This window comes from Takifugu rubripes, chromosome 15 (genome assembly GCF_901000725.2).
Source record: "Takifugu rubripes chromosome 15, fTakRub1.2, whole genome shotgun sequence".
NCBI lineage: Eukaryota > Metazoa > Chordata > Actinopteri > Tetraodontiformes > Tetraodontidae > Takifugu > Takifugu rubripes.
This window is the reverse complement of record NC_042299.1, coordinates 1,429,804-1,446,464: the sequence shown is the minus strand read 5'-3', so window position 1 is coordinate 1,446,464 and position 16,661 is coordinate 1,429,804. Positions and strand designations below refer to the sequence as shown.

At 51.1% G+C, this 16,661-nt stretch overlaps 2 protein-coding genes across 3 annotated transcripts; both read left to right on the top strand.

Moving 5' to 3' along the window:
• Positions 1–298: 298 nt before the first annotated feature.
• ripk4 (receptor-interacting serine-threonine kinase 4) lies at positions 299–8,356 on the top strand. Of its 2 annotated transcripts, none has more exons than XM_003976582.3 (8): positions 299–882; positions 2,972–3,263; positions 5,222–5,370; positions 5,557–5,606; positions 5,726–5,884; positions 5,977–6,083; positions 6,405–6,645; positions 6,733–8,356. In XM_003976582.3, the coding sequence occupies exons 1-8, from the start codon at positions 701–703 to the stop codon at positions 7,998–8,000; spliced, it is 2,448 nt and encodes an 815-aa protein (XP_003976631.1). In that variant the 5' UTR covers positions 299–700; the 3' UTR covers positions 8,001–8,356. The 2 variants fall into 2 exon arrangements, with proteins under 2 accessions (XP_003976631.1, XP_029704405.1); XM_029848545.1 differs by having other exon boundaries at positions 300–598.
• A 4,071-nt stretch (positions 8,357–12,427) lies between these two features.
• On the top strand, positions 12,428–16,433 carry c15h21orf91 (chromosome 15 C21orf91 homolog). The gene is made up of 6 exons (XM_011617547.2): positions 12,428–12,551; positions 12,758–12,803; positions 13,422–13,555; positions 14,400–14,867; positions 15,020–15,082; positions 15,179–16,433. The coding sequence occupies exons 1-6, from the start codon at positions 12,443–12,445 to the stop codon at positions 15,391–15,393; spliced, it is 1,035 nt and encodes a 344-aa protein (XP_011615849.2). The 5' UTR covers positions 12,428–12,442; the 3' UTR covers positions 15,394–16,433.
• Positions 16,434–16,661: the final 228 nt, after the last annotated feature.

The following is a 16,661-nucleotide window of genomic DNA, read 5'->3' as shown; positions in this document are numbered from 1 at the left end:
TTTCCTCCTGGAGTCTGGAGAGCAGGAAGTGATATAAAGTGGCTTTAGGAAGTTTAGGGAGGACGTTCAGCTCCCAGCAGATTCCCTCAGGTGTAATTCAATGATCCATCTGTGTGATCGCTGGCAGGTTTTCAGGTTCTGCAGCTCTTACGTTCCAGCTTCCCACAACATTCCTGTTTTATCAGCCCCCCCCAGGCAGGTGGGCAGGCGGAGATAGAGCGGATCTGACCTTGGAAGCACTCACGTGAATCATTGACCAAGAACAAACAGACATTTCTGTCTCATTTCACGTCCCAGTAAAGCTCAACTGGAACCAGAACCTTCTAGAACCCCTCTGTGTTCGTGCCTCCGACCAGGGTCTCATCTAACTGGAGCTGGTTCTGCCTGCAGGGGTCGAGTGGGGGAGGCACAGCAGGACTAAGGGCTGTTCTGGTGGGGTGGCTAACAGTTTCCATCTTCTCTCTACCTGCGCGCAAAAGCAGGAAGTGACATCACCGCAGCAAGCCAGCCCAACCCCAGCTTTTTACCTGAGGAGAGGGAGGGGCCACACTGAGCCTGACAGGGAAGAAAAAACAAGGAAGGGCTCACAAGCAGACAGGTGTGTGCGTGTGTGTGTGTGTGTGTGTTCAGGTGTCTAGGTTTTATTCTGAAGACTGTTAAAAGAGGAGTTTGTCCTGCTGGTGGACCTTCTGGACCAGACATGGAGGTCCTGGATTCTCCGCATGGGAATATGGGACTACTGAGGACTTTTGATTGCTCTGAGTTTGGCAGCTGGGAGAAGATAGGTTCAGGCGGATTTGGACAAGTATACAAAGTCCGACATGTCCGCTGGAAAACGTGGCTGGCCATCAAATGTCCTCCCTGCCTTCACATGGACGAAAAGTAAGTGACAGCCGTGGAGCTGGGGGTTGTCTTTGATGGGTGACGGGTTAAATGGGCTCAGGTCCGAGCTTGAAGCAGGGAAGGTTCCAACATAAAAAGGTGGTTCTGGACCTTTCCAGCTGCTCCAGCTACCTTCCTCATTCTAACTGATATGTAGCCTAGTAGAAGCTTGGACTCAGGCCAAGCCGTGAGAACCCGTCTGAAGTTCTGAATCAATAATCCCCAGGAACTGTGACTCAGCAGACAGAGGCCACGCAGGTGAGCCTGTGTTACGCATCTGTAGGCCGAGCCGGGCCGAGCCGGGCCGAGCCGGGCCCGCAGGAAGGGTTTAGCCTCCCGCCGACGTCTCGCGAGCAGGTTTGGATTTCAACACAGGCCGTCTCGCTGGTCTGTCCTGACGATTGCGCAACATGCGTGTTGATATGTGCAAACACATGATGACTCCATGTGAATAACACAACCAAGCAAACGAGTTTATGTGTGTGTTTTGGGTGCGTGAGCGTGAACACACACACACACAAATATACAAAGTGTGTCTGTGTCGCCGTGTGTGTGTGTGTGTGTGTGTGTGTGTGGGTGGGTTGGGGGCTGATATAATCTCAGAAACCTGTGTTGTGGGTTGAAGCTGCAGCAGAGATGTTATCATCTCCAGAGAGGAGCAGCTTTTGACCCACTCATGACATCCAGCAGGGCCTCAAAGCCACCTTTGTTTGCTGCTCTGCTGCTGCTGCTGCTCTGCTGCTGCTGGTGCTGCTGTGTGGCACCAACCCACAATAAAGAAGCTGTCAAACCGGTCCTACGGGCCGCTGGGTTAAAGCAGGGCCACCACTCCGTCCTGCGCTGCTTTAACTGAATTTATTACCTCTGATTATGTTTCCCAGAACTGTTGACAGTGGAAAAGAATATGCTTTAATTATTAACCCACAACACACAATGGGCAGAGCTACAGCAGAAAAAGGGTCTAAACCAACGCTCCAGAGCTGCATTTATAGTATTTTAAGGAGGTTTTGTTCTTTCCTCTGCTTCCTCCTTCTGGTTTTGGGTTTTGAAGCAGGTTTCCTCCAGTTTGAGCCCAAAGATCTGACTGGTCTGAGAGCTGTGTGGAGGTTGAGCAACGGAGAACAAGAGCTGGGGTTAATGCTCTCCTCAACATTCCTGCCCTGGCTGGAATGTGCAGTTTTAGACCAGCTTCCGACTCCTTAACGACACCTTCTGCCTGAAAACCGCTGTATTGAGGCTTGTTTAGCTGCCTGTGCTGTAGCCACACACTGTCTCAGACAACTGGACTTGGTATTTCTTTTGAACCTTTAAACAAGTGGCTTCAGTTGTCCAGGTGTGTCTGGATGTGTGCTGGCCCTAGTCACTGGCCCTGGTCACTGGCCCTGGTCACCGGCCCTGGTCACTGGCCCTGATCACTGGCCCCGATCACTGGCCCCGATCACCTGTCCTGATCACTGGCCCCGATCACCTGTCCTGATCAGTGGCCCCGGTCACTGGCCCCGGTCACTGGCCCCGGTCACCGGCCCCGATCACTGGCCCCGATCACCTGTCCTGATCACTGGCCCCGATCACTGGCCCCGATCACCTGCCCCGATCACCTGTCCTGATCACTGGCCCCGATCAGTGGCCCCGATCAGTGGCCCTGATCACTGGCCCCGATCACCTGTCCTGATCAGTGGCCCCGATCACTGGCCCCGATCACCTGTCCTGATCAGTGGCCCTGATCACCTGTCCTGATCAGTGGCCCTGATCACCTGTCCTGATCACTGGCCCCGATCACCTGTCCTGATCACTGGCCCCGATCACCTGTCCTGATCAGTGGCCCCGATCACCTGTCCTGATCACTGGCCCTGATCACCTGTCCTGATCACTGGCCCCGCTCACTGGCCCCGGTCACTGGCCCCGATCACTGGCCCCGATCACTGGCCCCGATCACTGGCCCCGATCACTGGCCCCGATCACTGGCCCCGATCAGTGGCCCTGATCACTGGCCCTGATCACCTGTCCTGATCACTGAACATCGCATGGTGTTGCGTGTTGATGCCGACCCAGAGAGAATATGCTGAGCTTTTCCAATTTCTGTTCCCAGGGAACGTTTGGAGCTGCTGGAGGAGGCTAAGAAGATGGAAGCTGCCAAGTTCCGTTATATCTTGCCCGTGTATGGAATCTGCGGGGACCCTCAGGGCCTTGTCATGGAATACATGGAGACAGGTTCCCTGGAGAACCTGCTGGCCAGCGAACCGCTACCCTGGGAGCTCCGATTCCGCATCATCCACGAGACCGCGGTGGGAATGAACTTCCTGCACTGTATGAAACCCCCCCTGCTCCACCTGGACCTGAAGCCAGCCAATATTCTTCTGGATGCCCATTATCATGTCAAGGTGGAGACTTTGTTCACTTCCAATCTGTGAAGAACTTAAAGTACATGTGTCCAGTACTACCAGTGGTACTACTGGAGAGCACCACTAGCAGTAGCACCAGTGGTAGTAGCACCACCAGTAGTATTAGCACTGGTAGTAGCACCACTGATAGTAGCACCACCACCAGTAGTATATGATTGTTAAGAGGAGGAGGTGTTGGCAGGAACAGTGCCACCACTGAGTCCAGGATAATCTCAGGAATGTGCTGTATAGGTCTCATGACACTCATCACTTATAGTGGTACTACTACTGGTGGTACTACTACTGGTGGTACTACTACTGGTGGTACTACTACTGGTGGGACTACTACTGGTGGGACTACTACTAGTGGAACTACTACTGGTGGAACTACTACTGGTGGGACTACTACTGGTGGGACTACTACTGGTGGAACTACTACTGGTGGGACTACTACTGGTGGGACTACTACTGGTGGAACTACTACTGGTGGGACTACTACTGGTGGGACTACTCCTGGTGGAACTACTACTGGTGGAACTACTTCTAGTGGAACTACTACTGGTGGAACTACTACTAGTGGAACTACTACTGGTGGGACTACTACTAGTGGAACTACTACTGGTGGTACTACTACTAGTGGGACTACTACTGGTGGGACTACTACTAGTGGTACTACTGGTGGTACTACTACTACTGGTGGGACTACTACTGGTGGGACTACTAGTGGTGGGACTAGTGGTGGGACTACTACTGGTGGGACTACTACTGGGACTACTACTGGTGGGACTACTACTGGGACTACTACTGGTGTGACTACTGGTGGGACTACTACTAGTGGGACTACTACTGGTGGGACTACTGGTGGGACTACTACTAGTGGGACTACTACTAGTGGGACTACTACTGGTGGGACTACTGGTGGGACTACTACTAGTGGGACTACTACTGGTGTGACTACTAGTGGGACTACTACTAGTGGGACTACTACTGGTGGGACTACTGGTGGGACTACTACTAGTGGGACTACTACTAGTGGGACTACTACTAGTGGGACTACTACTAGTGGGACTACTACTGGTGGGACTACTACTAGTGGGACTACTACTAGTGGGACTACTACTGGTGGGACTACTGGTGGGACTACTACTAGTGGGACTACTACTGGTGTGACTACTAGTGGGACTACTACTGGTGGGACTACTGGTGGGACTACTACTAGTGGGACTACTACTAGTGGGACTACTACTGGTGGGACTACTACTAGTGGGACTACTACTAGTGGGACTACTACTAGTGGGACTACTACTGGTGGGACTACTACTGGTGGGACTACTACTGGTGGGACTACTACTAGTGGGACTACTACTAGTGGGACTACTGCTGGTGGTACCTCCAGTTGTACTACTTATTCTTCTACACATTCTTGCTTTCTGCACTTTTGTTTTAAAGCTGACAAGTGTTGTAGTGAAAGGTGGTTTTATCATTTTCAGGTGTAATGTCAGAGGTCTTTTGCTCAGGAAGAGAGTTTAAAAATGGCAGCACCGTGCACGTGGCTTCACCCTCTGTTGTTTCTTTGCCTGCCTTGACCTTGTGAATAGTTCAGCTGCACTGAGAGTGAAGGGTGGGAATAGATTAAAACTTGGATCTAAAAGGTTCAGCGAGGCCTGTCCTGACAGGCCTCATTTAAGTCCTGGTGTGTGTGTGTGTGTGTGTGTGTGTGTGTGTGTGTGTGTGTGTGTGTGTGTGTGTGTGTGTGTGTGTGTGTGTGTAGGCGTGCACTAATGTGAAGGGCCTCTCCTCTCCTGCAGGCTGGGACATGGCTGTGTTGTGTTGCCGTCATCATATAATTGCTAGACTATAATAAGATGCTTATAAACCAGCAGTCAGGAGACCAAGTCAGCCAGTGGAATGTTGTAGCTTGTTGTTGGAACGTAATCTAATCTGATCTCTCTCCCCAGATATCTGATTTTGGGTTAGCCCGGTGGAACGGCCTCTCCAGGGCTGATGACATCAGTAGAGATGGCTTCTGTGGTACCATTGCCTACCTGCCCCCAGAGAGCATCATTGAAAAGGACCGAGTGTCGGACCCCAAGCACGACGTGTACAGGTGGCTGTTGTCTACATGTGCTCGTTAGGACGTTAGGAAGTCTTGTCTTTTTATCGTCATATGCAGGATAATTACAGCAGCGACTGCTGGCAGTGGAGTTCTCAGGCCTGAGGCTTCATGATCATCATCATCTTCAATCATCAGAATTTCCCTCTCTTTCTAACCACTCTGTTTCTTCCTCTCTAGTTTCTCCATTGTCATCTGGGGTATTCTCACACAGAAAAAGCCCTACCAAGGTAAGACCACGACTCCATGCCTATGTGGCTCTGTTGTCGAGGATAGGCAGAGAGACTACAAAACCACAGGAGAGTCCAAGAGCGACCGGGTAATGCTGTTGTGACTGTGTTATCTTTAGGAGAGAATAATATCCTTCAGATCATGGTGAAGGTGGTGAAGGGTGTGCGTCCAGATCCAGGGGCTGTCCCGCGCTGTCGACCTCCAGCCTGCGCTGGGTTCCTGAGCCTCATGCAGCGCTGCTGGGCCACAGACCCCAACGCACGACCCAGCTTTCAGGGTAAAATGGCTTTTGATTAAAAACATGACGTTCTCGTGATATTCAGGTAGTAACCTGTGATTGAACCTGACCTGTCGCCGTTGTCCGCTCAGAAATCACGTCGGAAGCTGAAGAGCTCTGTGTTAAACCTCAAGAGGAGCAAAAGAACACAACGGTATCAGCACCGGGGCCCTCACCCCCTAAAACCCCCAGTGAGCAGGTACGTGACTGACGTTGGTCCTCGGATGCTCCTGTTGTGGAAACACATTCTCAATAACTGCCGTTACATCAGAAAGATGGAATGTTGACCGATGAGATCATCCTGTTTTTGTACGGCTGGAGGGAAACATCCTGGGTATTTTTTGGACTGACTGACTTCCTGTAAGAGGGTTGGAATTTACAGCGGTGGAATGTTGTGTGTTTCCAAACCATTTTGACTGTCGGTGGCTTTGCGCTGTCCTGTCAGTGCCAGGATGGTGGTCTGGGAACCAGTCAGGCTGGTTCAAATGTACTTCTCTGATTCCCTCCTTTCTTTTTCCAGGTTAAAGACAACAAGCTGATGCGTCCAAAGTCGGCCATGTTGCCAGAGAAAGATTGCAGCCTATCGGAGCTGCTGAGCCAGGTGGACTCTGGGATCTCCAGGAGTTTTGATCGTGTAAAGGAGAACAGCTGCCACAGCAAAGAAAACACTTGTAAAAGACTGTCTGGGATCTCCTCGGCTGATTCGGCCTTTTCCTCCCAGGACTCCATCACACTGTCGTTTGAGAAAGAAAACGCTTGCGGTGAGAATTCTATTGGTATCATTCATGGAGTTATGTTCTGGTGCTTGTTGGGGCTTTGACCCTAAACTCTTTCTTTCTTCCGCTCAGACTCTGCAGAGGTGCAGAAGCGTAAACTCTGTGACGCCATCCGGACCAAAGACACTGCAAAGTTGATGAAGATCCTACAGCCTCAGGACGTAGATCTTCTCCTAGATGGAGGCGACAGTTTGCTACACCATGCCGTCATGCTGGCAAATGAAGAAGCCGTTAAGTTCCTCCTCCTGAATAATGCAAACCCCAACCTTGCAAATACCCGTGGTTCAACAGCACTGCATGTAGCCACGGAGCAGCACCTCAAGCCCCTCGTAGAACTTCTGCTTGGTCGACGCAGCACCAATGTCAATGCCAAGGACGAGGACCAGTACACAGCTTTACACTGGGCCGCCCAGAATGGTGATGAGGCCATCACACGCCTGCTGCTGGATCGAGGGGCGGCCATCAATGAGACCGATGGTCGAGGGCGCACGCCAGCTCACATTGCCTGTCAGCACGGCCAGGAAAACGTAATCCGCGTGTTGCTGAGTCGCGGGGCAGATGTCCAAGTCAAGGGTAAGGACAACTGGACTGCGCTTCACTTTGCTGCCTGGCAGGGACATCTGGGCATCGTCAAACTACTCGTCAAACAGGCAGGTGCGGATGTGGACGGGCAGACGACGGACGGTCGCACGCCACTGCACCTGGCCTCCCAGAGGGGGCAGTACAGAGTAGCACGAATCCTGATTGAACTTGGGGCAAATGTTCACGTGACATCTGCCGGGTTAAACACGCCGCTGCACATGGCGGCAGACACGGGCCACACCAGCACCTCTCGTCTCCTGATCAAACACCAGGCAGATGTGCACGCCCAGAACACCCTCGGACTAACCCCTCTTCACCTGGCCGCACAGCGAGGCCATTTGGCAACAGTCAAGATGTTGATAGAAGAGGGGGCGGACCCCTTCAGATCCAACCGGGGCCTCTGCACGCCCTTCCACCTGGCAGCAGAGAACGGTCACGGCGAAGTCTTGAAAGAGCTGCTCCTTCACTGTCCAGACGGCAGCGCTCTCAGTGTCCAGGCTCCGTCGGACAGCGGTGTCCTGAGCCCGTTCCATCTCGCAGTAGAGCAGGGATACTCAAACATCATCACCATGCTGCTGCAACACGACCCGCCGGACTCTGAGGCTGCTGAGAGCTCAGAACCACCGGCAGCGGAACAACCTGCACCGCCGGAGGCTAAACAGCTCCAGAGGAAGGTGGTTATTCTCAAACTAACAGAACGCAATGACAAAAACTTTCCACAGTCGGCCGGCTCACAGTGCACTTCAGCACTGTGCTAACATGAATAACCACACTCCCAGAACCGAACTCTGTCCCACTCAGGGGGGACCCCCCAGCCCCTTTTTTTACTTGTCTGACAATGCTTTCATGTAAATATATATACAATGTAAATAGTTTGTAAAATGTTGGATTTTTTGACAACAGGTACCTTTTTTACCTTTAGCTTTCCTTCTGCTGAACTTCACTGCAGCTCCGACGCACGTGAGATAATGATAAAGTACGAAGATTTGTCACTGGCCTTATTGGGTGAATGGTGTAGATCATCAGAAACAAAAGCGTTAATAGGACCCTGACCTACAGTCTTCTGTACCTGTTACATTAGCAGTGCCAGATCATTAAAACACTTCAAACTGTTCCCTCTGTTTGGACGTATTTTCTTTCACATTTGCTGTGACCTGGCATGTCTGCATCTATCTGCATGTCTGCATCTGCAGAGTTCTAATCATTTACCTTCAGCTCCCAGACCCCACAGATAAAGCTGCACTTGGCAGGGCCCATGAGAACGGCCCCTGAGGGAGATCACATGCTGAAGGAATGTGGATGAGTAAGACGGGGGCCAATGTTCTGCTTCTAATCCCAGCCATCCAGCTAAATCCTGAGACCACTTCACCTGTTAATCACTCACTAAGATAAACAATCCACACAGTACCTGATGCCTGGAGGGCCCGAGTGGAGGAAGGTGAGCAAGAGAGTGCCCCTGGCTGCTGCTGTTACTGTTTTATCTTGTTACATTTCCAAGGTAATCTATGCAAATAATCTTAAGTAATCTTCCAAATATCTCTTAAATCTGTTTTCTGTTTCTCTGTCCATCCATCCATTCAGACAGATGTTTGTCAGAGGGAACATAATAACCACTGGAATAATGTTGGAGTTGGTTTGTTTGTAGAAATAAGACTGAAATTATGGACTAAAATTAGGGATTACGTGGAGACCAGGACAGCATTTGCAGAAAACGTGTTGTAGGAATCGAAGCTCATCCCCATTGTGAATGATGGAGGTGGAGATCGTGGTGTGGGGGGGCTCTGCTGCTGGTCCTGGCCAGCTCACAGAATCCATCATGAGGTTCCAGGGGGTGCTGGAGGAACACATGAGACCATCCGTGATAAATTAGAGCTGAAAGCTGAACGGGGCCCAACAACACGACCATAATCCCAGTGAACCCACCAGGGGCTGTCTGAAAGTACTGGAGCGTCCTACAATGGTTGATCTTCACGCCACTGAGATGCTGTCAGGTGACCTAAAACGAGCTGGACATGCAGAAACTCCTGTGAACATCTGAGAGCTTTGGTCATGGTTCATTTTGGAGCTCTTCCACATGCTTGAGTGTTGGTCAAAGGCGGCTCTCATCAGTCATCGTCTCCGGGTGAAGCGCCCACGCTCGGCATCCTGGGAGGCACCCACTCGGCAGCCCCGCAGACAGGGTGAGAGGACTGGTGCAGGGACCTGGAGGCCAGCGGGCAGACTGGTCAGGCCCCGTCAGGTGGAGAACAGATCTACGTAGGTTCACATGCCTGCTTTGGTTCCACTTTAAATAAAAATCTCTTTATATTCAGGACAGAGCGGGAGGTTGTGTTACACTGTTTAAGAGAATGAAGCAGACGTTCAGAGCTCTGCCTTGTTTTCTGTCTCGCTTGCAGATGATCGTGGAACACTCAGACATGTTGGGTGAGAGGAGCCTTTACAGTTGCTGCAGGCTGTTTTTCTTTCTACTCCCTACTTTTCTTTCTTTCTCCCCTATTTGAAAGCCACAGAACCTGCTCAACAAGGTCTGAGCTCACAACACAAGCTGCAACATGCGCCTGTCGATGTCAGATGAAAACAGCTGTGGGTGCATCCAGCAACTCAACCTCTTTGCAGTGTGAATATTCCTCTGAACATTTATAGTGGTGGAAAAGAGTAATAACTGTATCTGTTAGCAACCAGAGAAACAGCTGAGTTTGTCTTTCAGCTGTTGGGTCTAAATCTTATTCTCCGCATACATTTTGACACGTAACGCCTCCATTCTGTCCAGTTCTTGTCTTTATGGGACCTTGATGGCTGAAGTTTCCTACTAAGCTTCTACAACAAAAAGCAGTTCGGTTTATAAATGATAAATCTTGCACTGCTTCTTCGGTGCAGCTGGTAGACCGTTACATGCTGTCCACTCCGTCTCTGTCCTCTGCACGCAAAGATTGAATAAAAGACACAAAGACGATACTGAAATTGGTTTTAAGAGAGATGCTGCAACAATCTTGGGGTCAGTAGTGCATTTCGTGGTCCCTCTTCATCGCAGGGATGCTGGCTGATCCTCCAGGACGTCTCTGAAGCGTCCTGCCTCTAACTCACATCTGGTTTTGGACGGGAGGGCCGACTGGCCGAGGACGGGTGCTGCCATCGTGCGCATATCCTGATCAAATCCACAAAGTGCTAAAAACAAATTCTAATTCTTAATAAATAAGAATCATTTCCTGAGAACTCCGAGAGTGACTCCGGCTTCTGCCTTAGAAAAGGCAGAAAAGTGACGCTTGAAAGATGACTGAAGAAAAATTCTCGACGTCTCGGGGTCAAGCAGTCGTAGGGACACTTGGGTGACCTTGAATTGGAAGGATGAAGGATGAGGAAACGTTATGGGGAAGCTTATGTGTTCTGTCCTGGTTCAAGATCCCAAAATAAAAGTGAATGTTTAGCTGAGAAAGAGAAAACAGGTCAAGACTAAAACTCTTGAAGAGACAGAATAACTCAAAGGCCACTGGGCCAAAGACCGTCCTGAACCACCAGAGAGGTATGGACAAACATCAGGGGACCCATGTCCAGCATGTTTGTCCTGCAGTAATGAGGGATAATGAGGGATAATGAGAGATAATGAGGGATACGGGAAAAGTCCACAACACATCACCCTCCAATCACCACAGAGGATGCTCGGCGCTGACACACCGGCTCCCCACCATGAAGACCTGCTCTGCTGGATTCAGGGAAAGAGATCAGAGTTAGAAGGTCCAACTAAATTCCCGATCGATTCCTGACTCCTGTTGCAGCCTTCCTTGGGTCGACCTTTGACATTCACCTTCTCTTGACGGTTAGAGTTCCTCTATTTCTGTCGGCCATCCATGGGTGATGACCTAAGAACAGAAACGCCGGCTTCCCTCCATCAGACAGCAGACTTGTGTGTTCCCTCCTTCCACTCACAAGGAAGCTGTGTTAAAAGGACTGGCTGTCCCCCGTGAGGATGCTAGAGTGTTTGTGCGAGTCGTTCAGCTCTCAACGCAGCATTAAACAAACGGTAACTTAGACTGTGAGGGCCGCATGACATCTGTCCCAATAGCACCGCTCGCAAGCTCCGCCCAGTCGGCGCCTTCTCTCGCCTCCTTGACCCTGTGGTTAGGTGACTTCCTGTCTGCCTGCAGCTGCAGCACGTGAACCGGCTGTTTTAGCTGCCACAGACATTGTGTGCTTCTTTCCTTTGACTCATTCTGTCCCAGGTTGTTGTGTGGAAGTGTGCAGCTCACACACTCACGACGCTCTTTCTCAATGCACGAGCGGATGTTGCTAAAGCAGCTGCTTGCTCTCCTGGCTGTTCCTCCCTCTCATGTGATGCTGTCTGGTTCAACATCTGGGTCGGCCATTGTCTGGAGGAGTAAAACCTCAGTCTGGACCTGCCGCACGTCCACCTCCACACAGACCTTCCAACCGTGGTTTCACTCATCGTACTCCTAGCGGAGGAGAGCGCTACTGCCTGGAAACGAGGGACGTGTTTTTCCAACCAAACATGCCAGGGGGAGTTGAAAGCCAAAATGGAACGATCAGATCAAAGCTCCTCAGTTGTTCTTCTGAGACTCTTGTTGCAGTTGTGCGATTACTCGGAGGCGAACGTCTGCGGGCCCACCAAGACCGTTGTTGTTCATGGTTGTAACGTTGTCCTTTAACTGTTGCGTCATCCTGCTGCTGAAGCGTCGTGTGTCTCCTGTTAAATCGAGCTTTTTCTCCTGGGGGATGAGATGAGCATCACACAATCACTTTGTTTTCATCCTCTGGTCTCATCTTTGACAGAAGTACAAAAACAAAAGTCAAAGAATGCTGAAACTAAATATGACGGTCACAATAAAATTGCATATATTGCTGTGGAAGTGCACAGAACCCTGCTGTGTGCTCACCAAACAGCCAAAGATCTGGTCTGACTCTCGGTTCTGGCCTCCTCAGTGCCCACTGCAAAGTAGCTGCATGAGCATATGAAGTGTAACAAGATTATTCTGATTTTTATACCTTCTACTGTTGCAATGATACAAATCTATGACTTTATGAATCCTGTGCACAAGAGAAGAGATATTATACAGCAGTTTGCATGCAGCCCTTTGTGTGTGTGTGTGTGTGTGTGTGTGTGGGTGTGTGTACATGAACAGAATTAGACCCAGAACCGGTCCCCGGTCACTACTCAGGAACTTCTCGAACTTTTGTCCTTGATGCGATGCAACAAAAGCGGCAACATCAGACGCTGAAGACGACCGGAGCACTCGATTACATCAGAGGGGTGTTTGAAAATGATGGCTGTTTAAAGTTGGCACGAGTGGCGAAAGGTATCATATTTAATCGAAAAACAAAGCATTGCTAAGATAATTTGAGCCATTTAATGGTTAAAACGAGTTGTCTTAAACCTCTACGGGGACATTAATTCAACTCTGTCCGCCTCCACCCCTCCTCATAAACTAGTAGCTCATTCCAATGTGAAGCGAAAGAAGTTTATCTATCTTCCATGATTTTGTGTCCGTGTTTGTGCGTCCAGTTGGGGCCAAAGCGACGGGGAGCCGGAGGTACCTGAAACCCCCACGGTAAGTCTCTGTAAATCCTGCCGGGATAAGAGGGATGGAGCCGGTTTGTTGTTGTTTTGCTGCCGTAAAAGGAGAGCGAGTAACGGTCTGAGCGCTAGCAGCCGGATGCTAGCTTCACCTGGACTTAGCAGGCGTTCGTTAGCAGCACCATTTAAAACCACTCCGGTGTTTCGAGTGTTAAAGTTCCATCCAGGAACAAGACGCTTCTGGGAAGGGCGACGCTTCCATCCTTGGAAGCATATTTGGACCTTGTTATCTGGCGACGGTCGCGTTTGTATTCCAGATTCCAACCTTGAAGCCCAAAACGAGCCCAGATTAAAGCCTCTCAACATGCTGATAAAGCAGAACAAAAGATGTTTTAAGGCCCTCAAAGGTGCGAGGAGGGTCTTATTTAAACCGAACCTAGAGAACGTGAAACTGGTTTGTTGCCTTAATGTTCATAATTTCACTTTCACGTTGATGATTCCAGTTGACAGGTGGGCAAATGTGTCTCCTCCATGGGAACCAAAGAGCTCCTGTGCATCAACCATCTTCCACTTCCTACAGATCAATCTGTATTTTTCTGTTCCTCACTGCAAATATCTGTGATGTGTCCTTCTCTTCTCCTCTGGGTGGCAGGTCCAACATGGAGGAAGAGGAGCAGTTTGAGAACATTGATCTGAACGACGATAATATCTGCAGCGTCTGTAAACTGGAGACAGAAACAGGAACTTTGTCCTTCTGCCACGTTTGCTTTGAGCTCAACCTCGAAGGTAAAGAACGCCAGCGTAAAAACCAGGGTCCTGGTCCAGTGCCGTCCATAAAAACACGTCCAAGTTGTCCCTGAAGAGGTTCTTTAATTATAATACAAATAAAGTTTTATCTTAAACCCACAATGTACAAACGATTTCCATTTGAAGAGGCAGTCGATCTTAACTAAACCAACTGAAGACGTCTCTAAAGTCAAATATCTGACAAATCCGCCGCCTGGCTCGGCCTCCTTGTGCAGGTGGAGGACCGGCTCCGCTGTGTCGTGCACGTCCCCCCCCCCCCAGTGCACGGAACCCCCATTTTTGCAGGCATTGTGTTGCTGTAGCGCTTTAAAACATTTCCAAAGGTTGGACATTTTATTCACAGCTGCTCATCACAGGACCAGAATGTGGAGCAGAGAGCCTTAAAGAGGCCAGCAGACCCCCCAGACCTAGCAGACCCCAACCCCCGACCCTGCTGCTCTACTATGGGTGAGGGCTGGTGTTGGAGCCTGATCCAGATGTTCTGCCAGTGTGCTCAGCGTTAGCGCCGGGGCTATTATTAGCCCTTCTAGCCCTGCTATTTCCACCCCGCTGACATTAAGGCGCTTTAGAGAGACGTCACTCTTCCAGCGTCCGCCACCTTCCAGGCGGGTCGGTTCACATCCATATATCTGAACTCACAAAGATTCTGTGGTGCCGGTGGGTCAGTGTGAGCACCACAGACGCACCCTGGTCAGGAACCGCGGCGTTTGGACCGTGCGAGCGCGGCCTAGCTGGACACTGACCCGACGTGTGCTAGTTTCCTGTGCTCTGCTCAGCAGCATGGACGCATCTCCGCTCACCGTTTCTCTCTGTGTGAACGCAGGCGTCTCCGCCGCGGCGCTGCTGCACTCCCGGTCTCTCCGGGGCCACCGAGACTGCTTCGAGAAATGTCACGTCATTGCCAACCAGAAGCTGTCCTGTTCCGGGGGGGGCCGGAGCACGTACCAGGGCCTGAAGCTGGCAGTGAGTCAGAGACTGAACCAGATCATTCAGTACACGCAGAACTCCGTCTCCCTCGGCGGTCCCAGCAGACAAGCAGCCAACCAGCACTGTTCCAGCCAGCAGGGCAACAAACAGCCCCCCCAGGCAGGTTCGCAGGTGCCTCGGTACACACGCTGCTGGGAGCTGAGCAACGCCGCAGGGCACACGGGAAAGGAGCTGGGCCTGCTGCCGGAGCCCCCCTCGGAGGCCTGGCCCAGTGGCGGAGTGGGGGGGGCGCAGAGGCGGAAGCAGTCCACACCAGGAAACAAGGCGGACCGCCGCACGTGGCCCAACCCCAGCAGAGAAGAGCGTAAGTTACAGCACTGTTGCTAGAAGCACGCGGCCTTCACGCTGCTCCCAGAACTAGTGTGGCCCAGGAGGTCCCAGGACCCGGAGGCGCTGCACTAGTGAGCTGGCCTGGCTGGATCTGTGGTGGCTAATAGAGGCCTGTTTGGTTTTCAGTGTGTGCCATGAGCCTGGAGGAGGTGCACCAGGTCAGAGCCCAGCTGCTGCTGCAGACCCAGAGTAAGTGGGCTGGGCCCGGGTGGCTGCTGTGCTGGACCCTGAGCTGACCCATGTGCTGGATCCTGAGCTGACCCATGTGCTCCTCTCCCCCGACAGAGGTGTTCGAGGAGCTGACTGAGGCCGTGCAGGAGAAGGACTCGCTGCTGTCGGAGCTGCACGTGCGCCACATCGCCATCGAGCAGCTCTTTAAGAACTGCGCCAAGCTGCCGTGGCTGCACATCAGCAGGGCTGGGGTCAAGGCCAGCAGCAGGGGCGGGGACGGCGAGGGCGGGGCGGCGGCGGCGGTCCTGCAGCGATCGGGCCTCACCTGAGCTCACGCCGCTGGAGAAGCCACGTCCAAACTGGTAGATTCAGCTCCATCTGGATCATCGACTTCTTTTGATGCTTTTAAAGATGCTTTTTTCTAAAGATGTTGACTACTGGAAGCCTGGTGGTGGTTGGATTAGACGGAGGTCATGACGAAGGTCATGACGAAGGTCATGAAGACGTAACCGTCAGCTGGTCCTGGCTGTGATGATGTCACAGTTTGGACCAGCTGTTACGCTTCAGACAGCTGCAGCAGGTTGTATCATAACGGCTTTAAAAGCACAATTCGCTCTTTCTTTTGATGTAGTCATTTTCTGTCAGCATGTTTTAATGCTCAGGTCTGTGTGACACCAGGTGTGTGTGTGTGTGTGTGTGTGATGATCCTGAGGTTAAAGGTCAGGCAGGTGCTGTCAGTTATATCCAGGAATCTTGTAGTTGGAGGGAGCTGATTTAAACGCACCTCAGCGTTGCTGGTTCTCCTCTCTGGGTCAGCAGGAGCGAGAGGCTTCATCAGGAAAGTTAGTTAGTTATGGATAGTTAGTAGGTTAGTTAGAGTTATGAATCTGAGCTGAGAAACCCAAAGAGAAACACTCAAAGTGTCACAGAATGGAAGCGTTCCAAGCAATCGGCAGCCTGGGAGCCCCGGGGCTCCTGGACTGGGTCTGTTCTGAACCAGAACATGAGATCAGTCAGAACCTGAGCAACACTTGAACAGAACCTGTGTGAAATCATGTGGCGCTCCTATTCTTTCTATGAGAGATCCGAATGATTTGACCCAATTGATGGTCTGAAACAACCACGTTAAACTTTCGTCCTGTTTGAATGAGTTCAGAATCAGAGTTCTGGACCGGCAGAGTCCATCAGAAATGCTGTTTATGTGTGCAGGAAGTGTTCTTTTATATCTTGTGCTGTTTCTGCTCAACCTCTTTGATTTTCATCAATTGTTTTGTGTGACTTTATTTATTCTGCGTGTTCCGATGTTGCTGTTTTAGTGAGCTTGTAACGTTTTACAGAAGATTAATAAAGAACATTTTGCTATACGACAGATGTGATGAATGAAGTGGTTTCCATCAGCACGGCCTCGCCGCTGGGCTGTGGGCTGACGCCAGTGACCAGTAACAACCCCCATCCAGCCCAGAACACCTGGGACTTTACTGTAGAGTAAATCCAGATGTTCATCTTTCCCCGCACCACATCCCTGATGCTTCCAGGCGTGTGGTCGCCGGTTTACAGGCATCTGAAGGCCCTTTTCCTCATCACGTGACTGCTGTGC